This window comes from Cyanistes caeruleus, chromosome 4 (assembly GCF_971803275.1).
Source record: "Cyanistes caeruleus chromosome 4, bCyaCae1.hap1.1, whole genome shotgun sequence".
Classification (NCBI taxonomy): Eukaryota; Metazoa; Chordata; class Aves; order Passeriformes; family Paridae; genus Cyanistes; species Cyanistes caeruleus.
Window position 1 is genome coordinate 48,493,177 of NC_141704.1, and position 17,363 is coordinate 48,510,539.

Genomic DNA, 17,363 nt, shown 5'->3' on the forward strand with positions numbered 1-17,363 from the left:
CCAATTAAAAGAAAATACAGATTTGTATTAGTGCCATTGCAGTCATCTGAGAGACCACGGAATAAGAGACAGATCTGATTTTCTTTATACTAGAGAGAATTTGTGCTGTAACCCCAGAACCTGTCTTTAAAAGGGCCTATCTCTAAGGAAATAACAGCAGAAAGGCACCAGTCCTGCCTCCATTCCTGGGAGAGGAAAACACTAAATGTCTCCCAGGACTTCCCCTGAGGGGAGGCATTTTTGAAAAAAGCTGGAACTGCACCACTCCATCCTCTTGATTTTTTTTCATGAGTATGAGACTTCTGGGCTGTCCCTGACAGATTAGGTCAAAGGGGAAAAAACAAGAGTCCCTCAGGTCATTTCCTGGAACACCTGTACCAGGCATAATCTAAGAGGTTAAAATGGAATGCAGATTTTTATTCCTTTACACTAAGGTTAATGGTCCATTCATCATGTCACAGAACATTTATGCTGAAAAGGGATGCATTTCAAAATATAAATATTTTGCCTAAATATGTCCTCAGTTAATGGTGTTTTAATGCAAAACCCCTGTGTGAATGAGATCTGAAGCTGATCTTGTGAGAATGCACCATCTAGTACTCAGCACCTGGGAGATGTGTACTGCTCAGAGAAGACTATACTAAGGTCTGTGAGCTGGAAATGTAGGCAGTAGGGAAAATCAACATTTAAGGTGAACAGGTTTATCTTGAAATGAACATAGTTCCTCAAGATAATTGCACCAGTGCCACATCTTACAGCATGATCTTGTTGCACTTCCAGTGGTGTTGCTCATCTGTACAATGAGTGAATGTTTGATTTATTCAGAAGACTTTCTTTAAGAATCTTTCTGATTTCAGCTGGGATTTAAAATAGGACCAAAGGCAAAAAAAAAACCAAAAACAAACTCATGTCCTATGTTTGAAGGGCTTTGCTTAAAGGGGAACAAACAGCAGACCTGTGTTTCTTTGTCCCCTTCCTCAGTTCTCTCCAAATGGACATCCAGTTTATACCAACAAATATGTCTTCTGCCAGCATAAAAGTTTTCTAATTTAAGCATTGTTTACACCACTAAATCAATGTTTTATTTTCTTGCCAACATAAGGTTAGGGATTCTGCAGCCAACTCAGATCTGAAGTGTAGAAAAGATTTGTATTGCAAATACTTGACTGATGCAGATTACTTTAAAATTGTGATCTTTAGAATGTTCAATTATGCTCAGTTACAACTCAGTCCTCTCCTTTCTACAAACAAAAAGAGAACATGCTAGGCCCATTTTCTCTTCACCCCTTTGCTAAGATATTTCTCTTCTGGTATTCTAGCATTAGCATGGCAACAGGGTGTACACACATGAAATAGCCAGTTCTGTGCTAAGTTTTAGAGGTCATCTCACTTTGGATCTAGATCACAGCAAAAGTTTCTACCCTTGAACATGCCAGGCAAACTGTTGGATGAACAGCCACCATGCATTTCACTTTATTTTGTTTTTTGGCTTTCACATAACAGGCCAGATTTAAAATGTCAGCATTTGATTTTATAAATTATGGCAAGGTATTGATGCTGCTGGTCTTCTTAGTACATCCTGTCATTCTTTAGTTGGATATGGAATGGGGAGAAGCACCAGCTGTTAGGTTTAAACCAGAAATCAGCTGCAAAGGGAAAACAAACAAGAAAGCATGTGTCCTTTCTGTGCTTCTTTAAGATCTCCCTTGCTGAAGGAATGTCTTTTTTGCTACTTTCACAAACTGACTCAGAGTTAAACCCAAGATTTTAAAGATTTTTAAAGATAAACCCAAGATTTTTTTGTGTATATGGGGGAAGTTTTTTCTTGTCTTTGCAAAGATCCTTTCAGTTCAGCTCTTCAGGGATTAGAAATGAAAGAATTTAAGATGCCCATGCAGCCTTACTCAGATGCCTTGGTGCATATGGTGCATTACAAATTTTAATTGGAATGATTGCATACATTTTACCTTCCACAGTCACCTGCTGCACAGTACTAAATGATCTGAAAAACAATCATGTGAGAGAAATGTTCTAAAAAAAGCTGATCTCATCTTGATGCTGATACCTAAACTGGGGCAGGTGAACACATTTGTCAAATTCAAGTTTTCTTGGGTGGTTGTAGAGAGAACTTAGGCTCAGGTGTAGCTGCTTCAGGTCTGTCCTACAGAGGTCTGCATTTTGGTGAAGTGAACCCCAACACAAGCATCCTAAAATGACCTCTCCAGACAAATGGATGTTTTCAACCTTCATTTTTTAATCCTTGGTTGTTTATCTCTACAGTGGGAAAAACACCATGCTTTCACTCTAAACTGTAGTTATTAGAGAAAATCATTAATAAATGTGTGTTGTAGGGAATACTCAGAGGCTGCAGCATACAATAGCTCTCCCCCACCACATATGCTCAGAGAAGATGGAAAATACTGTTTAGTAATTAAGGCATGAGCCTCGAAAAAAAGGGAAAAGTGTTCCTACTCATTAAATATTCACTGTCTACCTTCCACATGAGGCTCTTGAAGAAGGAAGTATATGTGCTTATTTAATTAAAGAGGGGAGGTAAAAATAAGTACATCCAGGCAATATTCATTCTGGGGATCATTAGGTTTGAAGTGCTTTGTGCCCACATGGTGATTGTAATATTTTCCTTTTAATGTCATTCTGTTTGTAAACAGATACTTCTGATCTTTATTGGTGTACATGTATTTTTATGATGATTTATAATAATGTTCTGCAGATTTTAGTCAACTTCACATTTGGATTTTTTACACCTTGCATAAGCACAGTTTTTCTGTTATGGTCAGCTCAGCAGTGTTGCTCAGAATAGCCTTCTGAACACAGTGACCTCTAATTTTTCAAGGTCTTTACAAAAACCGTAGGTAAATTTGGGTGGATTTCACTGGTAAAAGAAAAAGAATGACCAAAATCAAAGAAACAGATGGAAAAGAAACACAGATAAGAAAGGCTTTTCACAGTTTCTCCTTTACATAAATTTGGTAATCGTTTAATTATAAATATGAGCAATGGAATATCTTCAAAAAGAAAAAAGTCACCAGACAGGGGCATGGGAGGACCTGGAGCCCCTCTGAGCCTGGCAGCAGGAACTGCTCTGGCAGGAGGTAAATGTCTTGTCTTGCAGCAAAGGAGGAGCCACATGGGAGCCTTGCCAAAGGTGACCCTGGCAGCAAGCTGGCAGGCTGTCTGCTGAGGTAGCAGATGATAAGAGTGCCCTTCTCATTGCTATGGCTATAACAGTTACGGGCCACTTGAGTTGCTAGAGGTTATTGCTTAGCTGGGATTTTGGGAGCAGAAATGTGGGGAATTGGTTTTGCTGGAAATGTATGCTGCAGAGAAAAGGGGATATAGAAGCTTTCTTTTACTTTAAATGTGTGAATAATCCCAGTGGTACTGTTCGTGTATTCTTTGGAAAAAGAAGAAGAAGGAAAGGGGGAAAGGTGGAAATATATAGGCAATCCTAGATTACTTTTCAATGAGGAATGAAAGAGTTCATGTCTAGAACCATGGGTTCTGTGTTGGATTTAAGGGCAATTTACCTAAACTACTTTCTCTATTTCTTTGAAATGTTTTTGCTGATCTGCTGAGGCAGTACCAAAGCAGAAAGAGAGGGCAGTTAATAAATTTGTTTTCTGACTCGTTTTACCAAAGTTTGTGTGACCCCTGAGGGCAGAAAAAAACTCTCTCTCTGGTCCTCAGTGCACAAACCTCCAGGTCAGATCTCAGCCTTGACGTTCTGCATGGTAGCATTTTATAATGTGGTTGTGCCAATACATCAATTATTTTAAAGACATCTGTGCTAGAGCACAGATTATTGAAGAGACCAAAGTTTCAGGCAAAAAAAGTGGTACCAATAGTACACATTTGTAGGATTAGAAATTGATATTATCTGTTAATGTAAAAATTAAATTACTGTAAATTACTGTAAAACAGTAATGCACAGTTTAATTTTTCTTTTCTTCTGGTTCATAGTTGCCTGATAGGCCTTGCAGAGAAGTGTTTTAGACTAGTCTGAAACTCTGCATGTTCAACCAAACCAAGTTAGTTGATGTCAATGTTAGCAGAAGCACAGCCAAGGTCAGCTTTCCAAGCTAGAGACTGCAGTTATCTTGTCTGCAGAGGTCACTAGCACATGTGAATAATAAGTAACCATGAATGTGTAATACAGAGGACCCCTGGGCAAGGTCCAATTGTACAGCTCACATACACCAAGCACCTGTGTGGGAATAGGGCTCTACTTAGGTCAGTCATCCTGTTGACAAGCAGAAGTGGCTGTCACAGGCTCAGCATCTTGCTTAGGTGGCTCTGCTGCTTCCAGGGCTTCAGCTCGCACCGCTGTGACAGAGAGACGGGGATATCTCAGCAGCAACACAGCATTGACTCATCCATACTAGCCTTAACTGTTCTCTTATCCAGGTGTTTAAACTGGCACAGCTTTGCTCTGAAGCTTTTGGCATTATCTGAGATGTCCCGTCCTGGTGGAGACTTGGACAGATGAGCACTGTCAGCTCAGTGCACAGTTTGGGTGCTTGGGTGTTTGCAGGGCTTGTTCCCATCTATGAAGTGACAGCAGTGGGGAAGGAGCTTTGTGCTCTGCAGGCTTTTGAAGATAATCCAATCCCATTCTAATTATTACTGTTCCAGTTAGCTGGAACTTAGGGGCATTGTGTCAAATAGGCATAATTGATGGGTACTGCAGCTCTTTATATTATCTGTAATGTGTACTTACAGGTATGCTTTTGAGGTTGGCTGATGTAAAATTCAACACACCAGCTGTGTCTTAGTTTGCAGGCTGAGGTGCAGATTGTGTTGCCCTTATTTGTTCTATATGTTGTGACTAGTCAGACACAAAAGCATGCAAGAGATGGAGAGTTTTGGAGATATGAAAGTTCTTGTGCATTTTGTTTTCCGTCCTGCTTGGAGGAGAAAATAAGTATGGCAAGTTCTTTTGGACATAATGCATCTGTCCATCAGGCCCAGAGAAGTTTTGGATGTCCCATCACTGGAAGTGTGCAAGACCAGGTTGGATTGGGTTTTCAGCAACCTGGTCTAGTGGAGAGTGTCCCTGCTCATGGCAGGAGGTTGGGACTAAATGGTATTTGAGATTCCTCCCAACCCAAACCATTCTGTGATTGAGTAGTTCTTTGATTTCATCCTTGCTTTGTGCAATAGAAAAATTAGTGTTTTGTATTGCAGGGCCTCAGCAGAGGACATATTATTTGCACTGTTTGGGGGTCTGTCTCATTTTGGAAGATGGTTTTCAAAAATAATTATTTTTAAGTCCCATTCCTGGAATTAAATGCAGGCAGAATTCCATTGCTGCTGACTTCTGCAAACATTTTACAGTCAATCTAATGCTATATAGTGTTTCAGGGCAGTTTTCAGGAGCCATCCTTCAGTGGAAAGGTGGTATTTGAGGCACAGGTTGCCAAACTAACCATAAAGGTGTACTTAAAGGCTCCCAAGTTCTGAAACCATGTGCTGACATCAGGGATAGAGATTTGAGTTTTTAATAGTTCTTCAAGTGCCACCTGAATTTTCTGTGTGGTATTCTTTCTCAAGGTAACAAAGGCAGAAAGTTGCAGGGACTGGGCTTAATTAAAATGCACTCAGACTACCCTCAAAGAGGCAGATCCAGGATTTTCTGTACAGGCATCATCTACCAAGTTGCTTTTGTGTTGTAAATTGGGCAATAGACAGATCATGTTTTAGATTAAAAAGGCACATAGAAAGAAAAATAGAGATAAATTAAGAGATTGGGGTTTTATGCAGCTTTTGAGCAGGGAAGAGGCCTAGTAAAAGTGAAAGGTGTGAGCTTGAGACAGTTAATAGGAGGAAGCAGCATCCTGAGAATGGGGGGAAAGTCTTTTGAGCTGAAGTTGTTTAGGCAGGATTTTATGATCTGAACTTAAGAGAAAATCTGAGACAGTCCCAAGCTGATTTTGAATTTATCCACATCCACACAGTGGGAGCATTTTGAAGGCAGAGATGGTTCTTCAACTAGTTAGTGACATTTCTTAGCTTAGAAGGATGGTGGGGTTAAGGTTGCAAATTGTGAAATTAGGTAAAAGCAGCTCCTAAGCTTTTGATTTGCAGAACTTGGCTAAATTAGAGGCATATAGATGAGCTGCAGGAATTAAGCAACAAGAGGAAAATGAAAAGACTGTGCCAGTCAGCTGACAAGAATATTAAATTGCTTGTGTATAGAGGGGATAATAGGTGGCACATTTGTTTAGAGAATAATGTCTCTGTTTTCCATTCTGAGGTTGAGAGGTCTCTCTGATTTTGCTATCACTCAGTCTGCTGGCATCCTCTTGGAATTATTCCTATTTATCATTTTTGAAATTTGATTATTCTAAAAGTGAGAGGGTATAAAATGCCATTGGTGGTTATTTTTCCCTCTAGCAGCAATTTTATGGGTTTTTGCCTGAGAACTCTGTGATCTTTCTCTCAGTAGACCAGCAGCTCCAGTGTTGTCCTGTTACTTTCAATAATGGAAAATACACTGTTTTATTTATCTATATTTTGTACTATTTTTTTCCCCTCTTATTCTAGTTCAGCCAGGTGAAATTAGAACAGCTGCTGCTTATTCTACAGCCTGCCTGAAGCACACAGTACCCCAAAATCAAGAGACTAGAAGGAGCACACATATTTTATGATAGATTGTAAGCTGGGCCTTGGAGACCAACACTGACACTTCAAACAAGAACAATATTTAATTTTTAAATAGTGGTTCTATTATTAAAAACTGCTATCCTTTCTCTACAAATATTATGTGTAATACATTGTCAACTTACTCTATTTTATAGAATCATAGAATAGTTTGGGTTGGAAGAGACCTTAAATATCATCTAGTTCCAACCCCTCTTCCATGGGCCACCCATTAGATCATGTTGCCTAGGGCCCAGACAAACCTGGCCTTGAACACCCCCAGCAATGGGGCATCCATTCCTAGCTTCTCTAGGCAACCTGTACCTGTGCTTTACCACCTTCTGGTAAAGAGTTTCCTCCAAAGAGCTAAACTAAATCTCCCCTCTTTCAGTTTAGAATTGGTCTGCCTTGTCCTATCACTGTCTACCCATGAAAGAAGTCACTCTCCATCTTTTTTATAAGCTTCCTTCATGTACTGAAAGGCAGTGGTGCCTTTCTGAAAGTCATCTCAGAGCCTTCCCTTCCCCAGGCTGAACAGCCCCAGCTCTCTGAGCCCGTCCCCACAGGAGAGGTGTTCCAGTGCTCTGAGCAGCTTCATGGCCCTCCACTGGACCTACTCCAACAGGTTCACAGCTTCCTTAGCTTTTCTTTGATTTTATTTTGCCCATAAGATGTCAGATGAGTGGAAGGTTACTCTGCTAAATGAAGCATGAAAAAAGCCAGGGTGCAAACATTATGCAATATTAGTAGAACAGGATACCAAAGCCAGTACCGTGGATCATGCTCTTTGTGTGGCTCATTTATGACCATTAGTCACAAATGTATGAGGAATCAAATAATATTACTCTGAATGAGTAATAATGGTGCTACCCAGCTGTAGGGCATCTTGAATGTTGTTCCTATGCCCTTTAAACACTGCAGAAGTCTTATTCCTGCCTCTCTTCCTTGCTGCTACATTCCCTCTTGAAGCCATTGACCCATGATCCCAATCTCAATTTCTTGATTAGATCATCTTTAAAAATACGTAATTATGTCCTTTCTTTGTGAAACAAAGAGCAAATAATCTTTGCAGTACAAGGAAAGGGTGTTACATAAATAAGTGACCTCCCATGCTCCCACCTTCGCCCAAAAAAACCAGTATTTAAATAACCATCACTAAGTAGGAGACTTGGCTAGTTATCCAATTGCTGGAAAAAAAAAAAAAAAAGAGTAAATTAAAATGCCCCTACAAATGAAATTTAAAATGTTATCAAGATAGCCTAAGTGTTTTATGTTGTAGATGAAGAACAGTGGCAAAAGTGGGGTTTTTCAACTCTTTTTTTCCGTGACTTAGTGAAACCTGGAGAAAAAAAGAAGAAAGGTGTAAGTGAATTGAAGAAGCAGAAAGGAAGGGAAAAAGTAGAGAAAAGCTTCCCTACTTGCAGCAGATCTTTGTCTTTCGCACACATTTCTGGTTGTGTCTCTGTTTTGCAAGAGATCATGGAAAAGATAGACAGGTGAGTTGACTGCCTATCTCTATGGCAGTCTCAGGAAAACATGAGAAGAGAAATAGAGGAGCCACAGCATGACAGAGGACTGGGAATCTCACTATCACAGCTAGGAATGCAGTCTTGCACCAGACTGTGAAGAGCTGGGACAGCTTTAAGTGTATCAGTCTTACGGAGAAAATGTGTTAATGGACATGAAAAAAATGGGGGATTTGGGCTGGTATTCACATAAAATAAATAGTCCTTAAGAGTACAAAAACCACACAGAGAATGACAAGATTCATTAAGTGTAGTTTAAGATACTGCCTGACAGTTATGAATAGTCTGTGGGTGAATGAAGAAGAGTGGATGTAAATGCACACAGAGTGCTTTTATGTTGCTGTGCTGTCAGCTGAGCAGTACTGTAAAGGACCTTGCAAAATGGTCTGGATGGAGAGTGTCACTGCTAAAACCACACATCCTAGAAATTAAATCCATCAAGCCTGTTAGAAGTCCTGCCATTTCTTTGCGTTGGTTGTCTGGTCTCAAGTTTGTACAACTAGCAGTAGGTTTCAAGTGCCCTGTAAGATATGTATTGGCTTTGATTTTTGCATTTCAGCAATCTAGCTTCCCCAGGCAGTGGGAAATACTCAAAACTCATGGCAGTAAGCCTATGGTATTTTGATCCATTTCTGCTACAAAAAGCAAAAAGCTTTTAACATTTCAGCTTTTGTTTTATAACACAGTAAACAGGGAGGTTCATCCCTAGCATGCTGATTCTGAATGGACTGGAACAACCACGCTTGCTGTGCTTTCCTCACCATTAATTATTCCATCAATCATGGAATGATTTAGGTTGGAAAGGACCTTAAAGATCATTCAGTTCCACCCCCTGTGCCATGGACAGGGGCACCTTCCTCTAGACAAGGTTGCTCAGACCCCATCCAACCTGGCTTTGAACAGTGCCAAGGATGCAGCATTCACAATTTTGCTGGGCAACCTGCTGAATCGATACATATGTACAAAAGAGCTTCTCCTACTTAGTTTTTTTCATGTAAGATGGGAAAAAGTCAAGCACTTAGATTTCTTCAAACTATTCTGCAGCTTCTCTGGGTAACCAGCATTGTATGTTATTCTCAACTGAAATGCTAAATAAAAGCATAGATTTGGCTGCTTATTCTGTGCCTTTCACATCAAACTCATCACTGCTACTTTTAAGTACCTTCTGCTTGTGTGCTGAGTGCTGGCAGTGACTTGCTGGGATGTCTCAACCTTTCTGTAGTAAGTACTGACTGCAATGGAGTGTTCTGTATTGGACACTTTCTGGAACTCACACTGGATTGTGTACACAAATGCACACACATACTTCCCCTCCATTCTGTTGGGTTTTGTTAAGGAAAGCAAGTTCAAAGAATGGCTTGTGCATTTCTGCATTTAAGAATTTGTGAGTGTCATTGTATGAGTTTACTCAACAGGTTCTTTGGGGAGCAGTCAGTGATTGTCCCTTATACATCAGAGCTGTCACATATATGATTGCTGAGCGGGTACTGGAAAAAGATCATTGATTTTTGTGAATTGAAAAAAGAAGAGAGAGAGCAGAGGAAAGCAATAATATAGTCTAAGGCATTTGGGAATGATGGGGGATTGAAACTGATTTCTTCAATCATGACTTTCTGTAAATGTTCCAACTTTTTGCTCTTAAAGGCAAGAGTTTCAAAGATTTCAAGATTTTTTCCAGTTCTTAACAGTCTTCCTTAACTTCACTAAGATATGCTTCTGTCATCCACTAGTCTCAACGTGAGACATGCCAGCACTGGGTATAAAAATTAAGGTTACAGAAAAGGAGAAAGAAAATAAAGTTTCAGTTGTACTGACAGGAACTGAATGGAGGAAAGGGAGCTCCTACCTGAGAGAGAGATTGCTTTACTTAAAATCATAGAATTATTATGGTTGGAAAAGACCTCTAAAGTCAGCAAATCCAGCTGTCCAGCCCTACTTGCTATCTGTAGGCTGCAAAGATTTTGTATGAAGGGAACAGAACTAGTTGTGAGCACACTTCTTTGACCAAAAAAACTATTTATGTGAAATACTGTCTTCTGTTTTTAACCTAAGTGAGACACATTTAGATCTCTGAAGGCACTGCTACAAAAGTGTTAAAACTTTACACCGCAAGAACTAAAAGGTTTGAGGACCTATGCATTTTTTCTGGTCTGAACCAGCACCTTGCCAGATTTTTTGACTACTTTCAGTCAGAGAATCACAACAGAGAAGGCTACAGGAACCTGCTATGTGCAGTTTTAAGGTGCAAAACTTGTTAGTCTGTGAACACCTAATAGGGGAAGAAGCTTGGAAAATTAATGTGAGACAGTGATATATCCACTTGTTTGTCACATCATTGCTATAAAATACAGCAGCATCCAGGAGAGGTCAATAGCAGTCTCCTGAAGCTGTGTGTTTAAATTGGTCCAGCTGGCTCTTTAGAGTCAAAATCTATTTTTACATCCTTCCTCTGTGTGGAGCTCTTTTAAGCTGCTCAAAAAAATGTTTTGTACCTTATGTTGCCATGACTTGGAAAAAAATGAAAGAGCACCCCATACCTTGCAGTTAGAGAGGTGAGAAATCTGCAGAGCACAGGTAATAGCAACAGTGCTCAGTGCTCCTACAGGAGCAAGCTCAGTATCAGTACTTCCCAGTTTTAAAGGAAGGCTTCTAAAGGGAAAAAAAAAAAGCATCATGGACTAAAAAAGTTTTGTTTCCTGTGGATTTAGTGTCGTTATTGATTGCAAGCTATGACTGAAGCTTTTCTACCTTTCTAGGAAGGTACTGCTTCACATGTAGATCCTCTGCTTCCTAATACAAGCAGCTTGCTTTTTGGTTTCCCCACTGTAGGAATCCTAATGGTTTTTGTCCTCCACCACCCACCAGCTTTTGACCTGGATTTCACATACCATAAGGACCAGTAAAGATTAATAGATATATACATTTTTGGGGACATAAAGAAACACATGTAATGTGATGTCTTTATCAGGTTAAAAATACATTTTTAAATTTTCAAGATGATTTGCGATTATCTTTTGAGGCAAATGGGGTCGGTAGCACTGCTTATTTTATCCAAAAATCTTCTAAATACTATATTGTATATGATTTATACTATACTAAATATAGTATATTTACAGATAGCAAAAGTATATCCGGAATAAAACCCCTTGTTGCCAGTGATTTAAGCAGTCAAATAAAAAAGGTGTGCTGCTATCTAGCTGAAGAAATGTATTAGCATGCAGAAAGCAATGCTGCTTCCTCTGGGAGGTTTTAATCAGGCCTCTTGTAGTGATTGAGATGCAATACTCTAAAATGAGAAAAATTATTAACAAAATCAAAAATCTAGAGTGTCTTTCACACAAATATTCATCAGTGTATCTTATGTAATTACATAGTCGATAAATCAACATACTGTGTAAGTGCTTCAGTCATGGTGTAAATATCTTAATGACTGAAAATCTTCACACATGAATAATTTATACCTGTATGATTCATTTTTCATATCCATGCTTTACTTCAACATGAAAAGCTAATTCTTCTCTGTCAGAGTTTGTACTTGATTATTGCCTTCTGGTTTCTCTTCTTTGTGCTTCCTTTCCACCATTAGACACACTCCATTTCTTCTCTTCTGGTTCCTCTAATGTAGTTATCTTATTTATTCATTCTGTCTGCCTTGGTTTGCATTCCCAGCGCATTTCAACAGGCACCTGGGAAATAACACTCAGGCATAAGCTGCTTGTGCTTATGCAGTTTCCCAAGTAACTAGAAAAAGGACCAGCATCTTGAAAGATTTACACATTCTCAACAGATATTTGCGTTCAGTTTCCTCTCCTCAAGGCAACCATTGCAGAAGGAACTTGTGCAAGTTGGGTTTTGCCATTTTCTGGGCCAATGTGAGTTAAAACCTTTGTCAGCTGGTGACAAACATTGTTTGAGTCTTCTTCCCCTATATCTGTAGATGTAAAACTTGTGTGTAGCTCCAGAAACCACTGGAATGTTCAAGATGAAAATAATTATTTCTCAGTGCAGGAATGGGAATAGAGAATACTTAAATTCTGCTCTGCTGCACGTGGTTATTTGGCTGTTTTCAAGGCACTGTATGTATCCTGCCTTAGTTAGACCTTTTAACCAAGTCACCTAAGACAGGAATTTCATTGTGTTAAACTCCCTCTTTAGTTAGTAAGAGAAAGACAGGCAGCTGCTGAGGGTGGTTTATCCAGTTTAAAGCTACTTAGTGTTTGAAGCTCCAGGCAGAAATGCTACTGGGTGGACTCTGTTCTTCAGTTTCAGAATTTAAAGATCAGTTCAGGATTGTGGAGCAGCTTATTTTGGTAGTGCCTGTGAAGGTTGAGCCTTTAAAAATTCAGCCCTAGTTGTGTACAGAAATTGTTCATTCAGATTTAATGACCACTTTCAAAATTGCTGAATCGTACCTTCAAACCCTCAGATTTTGAACTTGAAAAAAAAAAAAAAAAAAGAAAACCAGCAGGAATATAAAAGTTATTTCAAGTTGTGGGTGGAAAAGGAGTTCTAGGATAATTAACTGACACTTTTCTGGTGTTTTATGTTATTCCAGCCAACCTTTTTTCACTCCATTTTAATATGCAGTTTACCTAAATTATGCTTTAATGAGGAAGAGCAACTTCTCTCAGTGTTCATCACTCTCTCATTCAATTTCTTGTATCATTATATGGATTGTTAGTTTTGCATGCTAATACAGTTTCACTGTCTTTTCTATGACAGTATTGCATTTTTTGACTTTTTTAGATTTAAGACTGAGTGGAATATCTTAAATCTGTCCTCTCCCCCAAACTTGGAAGCCCAGCTGCAGTTCTTATACAACTTCAATCTTAGTGTCTTCTGAGACACATCACAATTGAATGTTGTCTTTGTATCCTCACAGTTGGTTCCAGTATGTTGTGAACACCAATCTCTCCTGTTTGCTGGCAGGACATTTGGTAACTTAAATCCAGCAGAAGTCTTCATCTATTCAGTTTTTTCTTATTCTGATTGTAAGCACCTCCAAAGACTTCTGATAGCGCTTTGTTTGTCTCAGTCTATTTATATCCTTAAAGGACATCTTCTCTTACTGCACTGAGATGAGTTATTGATCAATGGGTATTGGTTAGTAACAGTTCTCAGCCAGTCTCCAGAACATACTTCACCCTGATCACTGCTTGCTTTGTTGTGGCATTTAGGAAGAAGTTTGCTGTCTTTTGCTTTGTTGTGTCTAGCACTTGTCCTCTTGGGTAGCTTCTCACCACAGTCATTGATCATGACTGTTGCTCCAACATACTTCCCTGTTTTCTGTATTCAGTGTTGGTCATTTACTATCTATGTCCTGTTGTAAAGCAGTATTTTATCCAGTGACAGAATGCTAAAAAAATCTTCTGAACCTCCTCACATATATTTTGCTTTAACGTCTACTACTTCTAGGTGACATGCCTCCTGCATTTTCACCGTTTTCTCCTTTCTTTTTCTGAAGGATTTCTTGTGGACTCTTTTTTTTATCTTCTTCATTTCATTATTATAGCTGCTGTCTACAGACTTCTTTTGTGAAAATTAATTTAGCTTCCTTCTCTAACCTGTTCATTTACTCTTTTTTTTTTTTTTTCAGACAATTTTCTACTTTTTTAATTAATTCTGTTTTTCCAGCATGTCTGTTTAAATTCCAGGTCATGTTTATCTTCAGTTGCTCAAGAATGATTCACTAGCACATCCTATTTCCCTCATGTGGTCCGTCTCTGATTCTGACACACTCTGAAACTTTCAGACATCCTAGATTCACAAACGCCCTCTTGCTTTTATCATTTTCAGCATCGAGAGCTGATTATTGACACCTTAAATTATGATATTCCAGTATTTCTTGAAGTGGCATGTTATCTGGTTAGAGAAATAGAATACCCATGGAGAATTTATGTGGGGGAAACATGAAAATGGCATAAATACCACATTGGTATAATACTGATCTTTTGTTGTCTAATTTCAACAGATTCAGTAGCAACAGCTTCTGGGCCACTGCTAGTTGAAGTTGCCAAAACTCCTGGTGCTGCTCTTGGGGTTGCACTAACTACCTCGATGTGCTGCAACAAACAGGTCATTGTCATAGACAAAATCAAATCTGCAAGTATTGCAGACAGGTGAGTGTGACAGAGGACTGACACTGCAGGTCCATGCATCCATTTTACTCCTTTTTCTGTTTGGTCTGGTTTTAAAGGAACCCTTCCCTTTTTTGAGAAAATCGACTGAACCAGGTCCTGTCAAGGTTGCATGTCTTAAAATTAGCACTTTGTCAGATCACTGTTCCAGTCTAAGACTTCCAGGACGCCACCTACTTTAGCTCATTCATGTAGTATTTGGTGACATAAGCCAGCCCCCATGTAATATGTGACTGGCTGCTTGCACTGTGCAGCACAGGAGTTTAGAGGTCTGCTTTGGCTGTTAAATGTAATGCTGTGGCAGAGATTAGTATTTAAAAAAAGAAACTGTAACCCGCTGGAATTCTTGAAGTAAGCCCACCATATGGAACAGCTGTCCAGGAAAGTAAATTTTAAGGCTTTGCAACCTTGAAGTGTTCTTTAGAATATATTGCTCATTCTTGTGGCACAGTGAAATGTAACTCCTTATGTCTGGATTCTTTTACTGATATTTTAGAATACAAGTGAGGTATAAGGAAGACTGGCTTCTGTATTTCTAAATTGTTTTGCTGTGATATTTCCACTTTATTTAAACCTTTAAATAAAACCATGTAAACCATTACAATTATAGCTAGATATTTTTCCCCAGTGGTCTGAACCTCTGGAACAGAGTTTTGGGATCTTTGCTGGGGTGTGTGTGTGTGTGCGTATGTGTGTGTTTATACATATACAATATATTTCTATATTCATGTCTCTATCTAAATTTTTTTAAATATTACGTTTCAGCAGCAAATTCCTCCTGCATGTTCCCAGTCACCCTACCTTGTAACTCCTCTTTGGCAACGGTGCTTTTGGTAGCACCCACTTGTAGCAGTGAGTCTACAGCTCCTCTGTGGGCTTTTCCCTACAGTAGAAACTTTGAGAGTGACGGCCATTGATCCAGGGGTGTTCTCCAGTTCAATGGTGCAGGATGCTTTAATTTTCTCCCTCTGTTTTCTCCCATTTCACAGGGGGTAACCAATTAAAGGAGCTGTCCACTTGACTGGTACGTCGGGATGCTGACTGCTGTGTTTGCATTTCTCAACTCATCCAGTAGCCAGTCTCGAGTGCAGCGAGATTTAGCAGATAGCCCCCTCCCCACCCCACTCCTAGAGTCACCATGCTAGCCCTGGTTTCATTATTTGTTTGACTACTGCATAATTTCATCATCATTTACAGCTTTTGTACTAATAAATGTTTGAACTATAACTCAAAAAATGATGAACTGGGTGCTTGTGTGAGGGATATGTGACCAAGTTATTCGAGTCTCCTTAAGCTCTCCTCATTTTATCCTGCTGCCATTCACACATATTTTTAGAGTCAGCTACCCCATTGCAGTTCTGTGAGTGATGTCTTGGCATATACTGTATTAACTGAATTGTTTTTAAGGTTTGTACTAATAGAGATAAAGTCTGACCAGTGACAGTGCCTACAAAACACAAATGTCTCTCGAAAAAAAAGAACACGTTCATAATTGTCATGACCAGTTTGAAGGGAGAAGAACTCATTGTGCAAGCAGAGAGCATACCTGATCATACCAAGTTTTTCCCCTTTTATATAGATGTGGTGCATTACATGTAGGAGACCATATTCTGTCCATTGATGGCACCAGCATGGAGTACTGTACGCTGGCGGAAGCAACGCAGTTTTTGGCTAATGCAGCGGATAATGTCAAACTGGAGATCCTTCCCCACCACCAGACACGGCTAGCACTGAAAGGCCCAGAGCACGGTAAGAGAATCTCTAACACCAAATACCTCTTTCTCTTTCTTCCTTTTACTTTGCCCACCCATGCTGAGTGGCCAAAGCTATCGCTGCAGTTATGTCTGTAAATGTTGTTTCAGCTCCCCAGGTTATGCTTCTGCAGCTTCTGAGCAGCTCTGTGTTTTCTCGGTCTTAATGAACCCTCTGAGATTCCTATGGCCAGAGAGGGAGATGTTTTGCTGACAAAACTTGCAAATGTACATAAAGACACCTGTTGATTCTACTGTTGCAGTTGTTGGGGGTGCTATGAGTTACATCAGTAAATTAATCTCTACATTGTTTCTTAAATTTAGAGTGGGGAAGTAGTACCACAGCCAACTTATTTTCAGCATATTGACTTGATGGTTATGGTCACTTCATTAATAACACCCGTTCTCCCCTAAAATACGTAAACCCCTCCTGTATTTTCACTTGTTAATGGCTTTATTATTTATTGCTGTCATCTTTTAAGGTGCTTCTGAGATTGCTTCATGGGTTCACTGTCAGTGCTTATGAAAACTGTTTGGAAACATTTCCCTAGATTGCAATACTTTCACTGCAATACTTATTTCATACCAACATGCTTGAATAGAATGGCTTTCCATTCTCAAATCAAATATATATAAAATGTCTTTTGAAGATGGAGGCTGCCTGCCTTGTCTTCTAACTAAGAGTGAGAAAGTGACTAATTCACAGTAATCCATTAATTCAGTCTAAAATAGCACACGTTGATAGACATCAAAACAGTAGCAAGGGTTATCAAATGCCCAGAGAATAGGTACATGTGTTGCAGCATGAATCAGTGGTAACATTTTTCTGAGCCTGTGGTACTGTGCTTCTGCCTTTTTTAGACCAAGACAAGATTTCTGAGGTCTCGAAATGTCAGTGATGGTAAATGCTTTGGGCCATCCATGCAACATGCAGGTTGTCCCTTGAGAAGTGTTGTTCTGGACATTTTCTCAGAGTGGGAAATACTGAACTAGAGACACAGGAGACATTAGTTTCTCCTAGACCAGGGCGAACAAAAAGTAACCTTTGCAATTACATGTTTTCCCTTTACTCAGCTCTTCCCCTTTTCTACTTAAGCTGGTTAGAGCTACAAGGAGCAGAGAGAGTGGTACTGCACAAGCAGAACAAGATGGAGAACAAATTTGTGATTCCTTTCAGTTATGTCACTACATTGCAAACAAATCTTTGTTTTGTTTTGGGGTTGGTTTTTTTTTGAAGCAAAGGTGTCATGCAATTAATTTCTGGATGGTTAAAGAATTTTAATAAAGAC

General features: G+C 39.4%; 1 protein-coding gene across 28 annotated transcripts in view; it reads left to right on the forward strand.

Annotated features, from left to right (window-relative positions):
* GRIP1 (glutamate receptor interacting protein 1) overlaps positions 1 to 17,363 on the forward strand; it is a 311,868-nt gene that overhangs the window by 249,476 nt on the left and 45,029 nt on the right. For all 28 annotated transcript variants that reach the window (XM_086884474.1, XM_086884480.1, XM_086884483.1 and 25 more), the window contains 2 exons: positions 14,158 to 14,305; positions 15,903 to 16,072. In XM_086884474.1, coding sequence (XP_086740600.1) covers positions 14,158 to 14,305; positions 15,903 to 16,072 — 318 coding nt within the window. The remainder of the gene's footprint in view (positions 1 to 14,157; positions 14,306 to 15,902; positions 16,073 to 17,363) is intronic.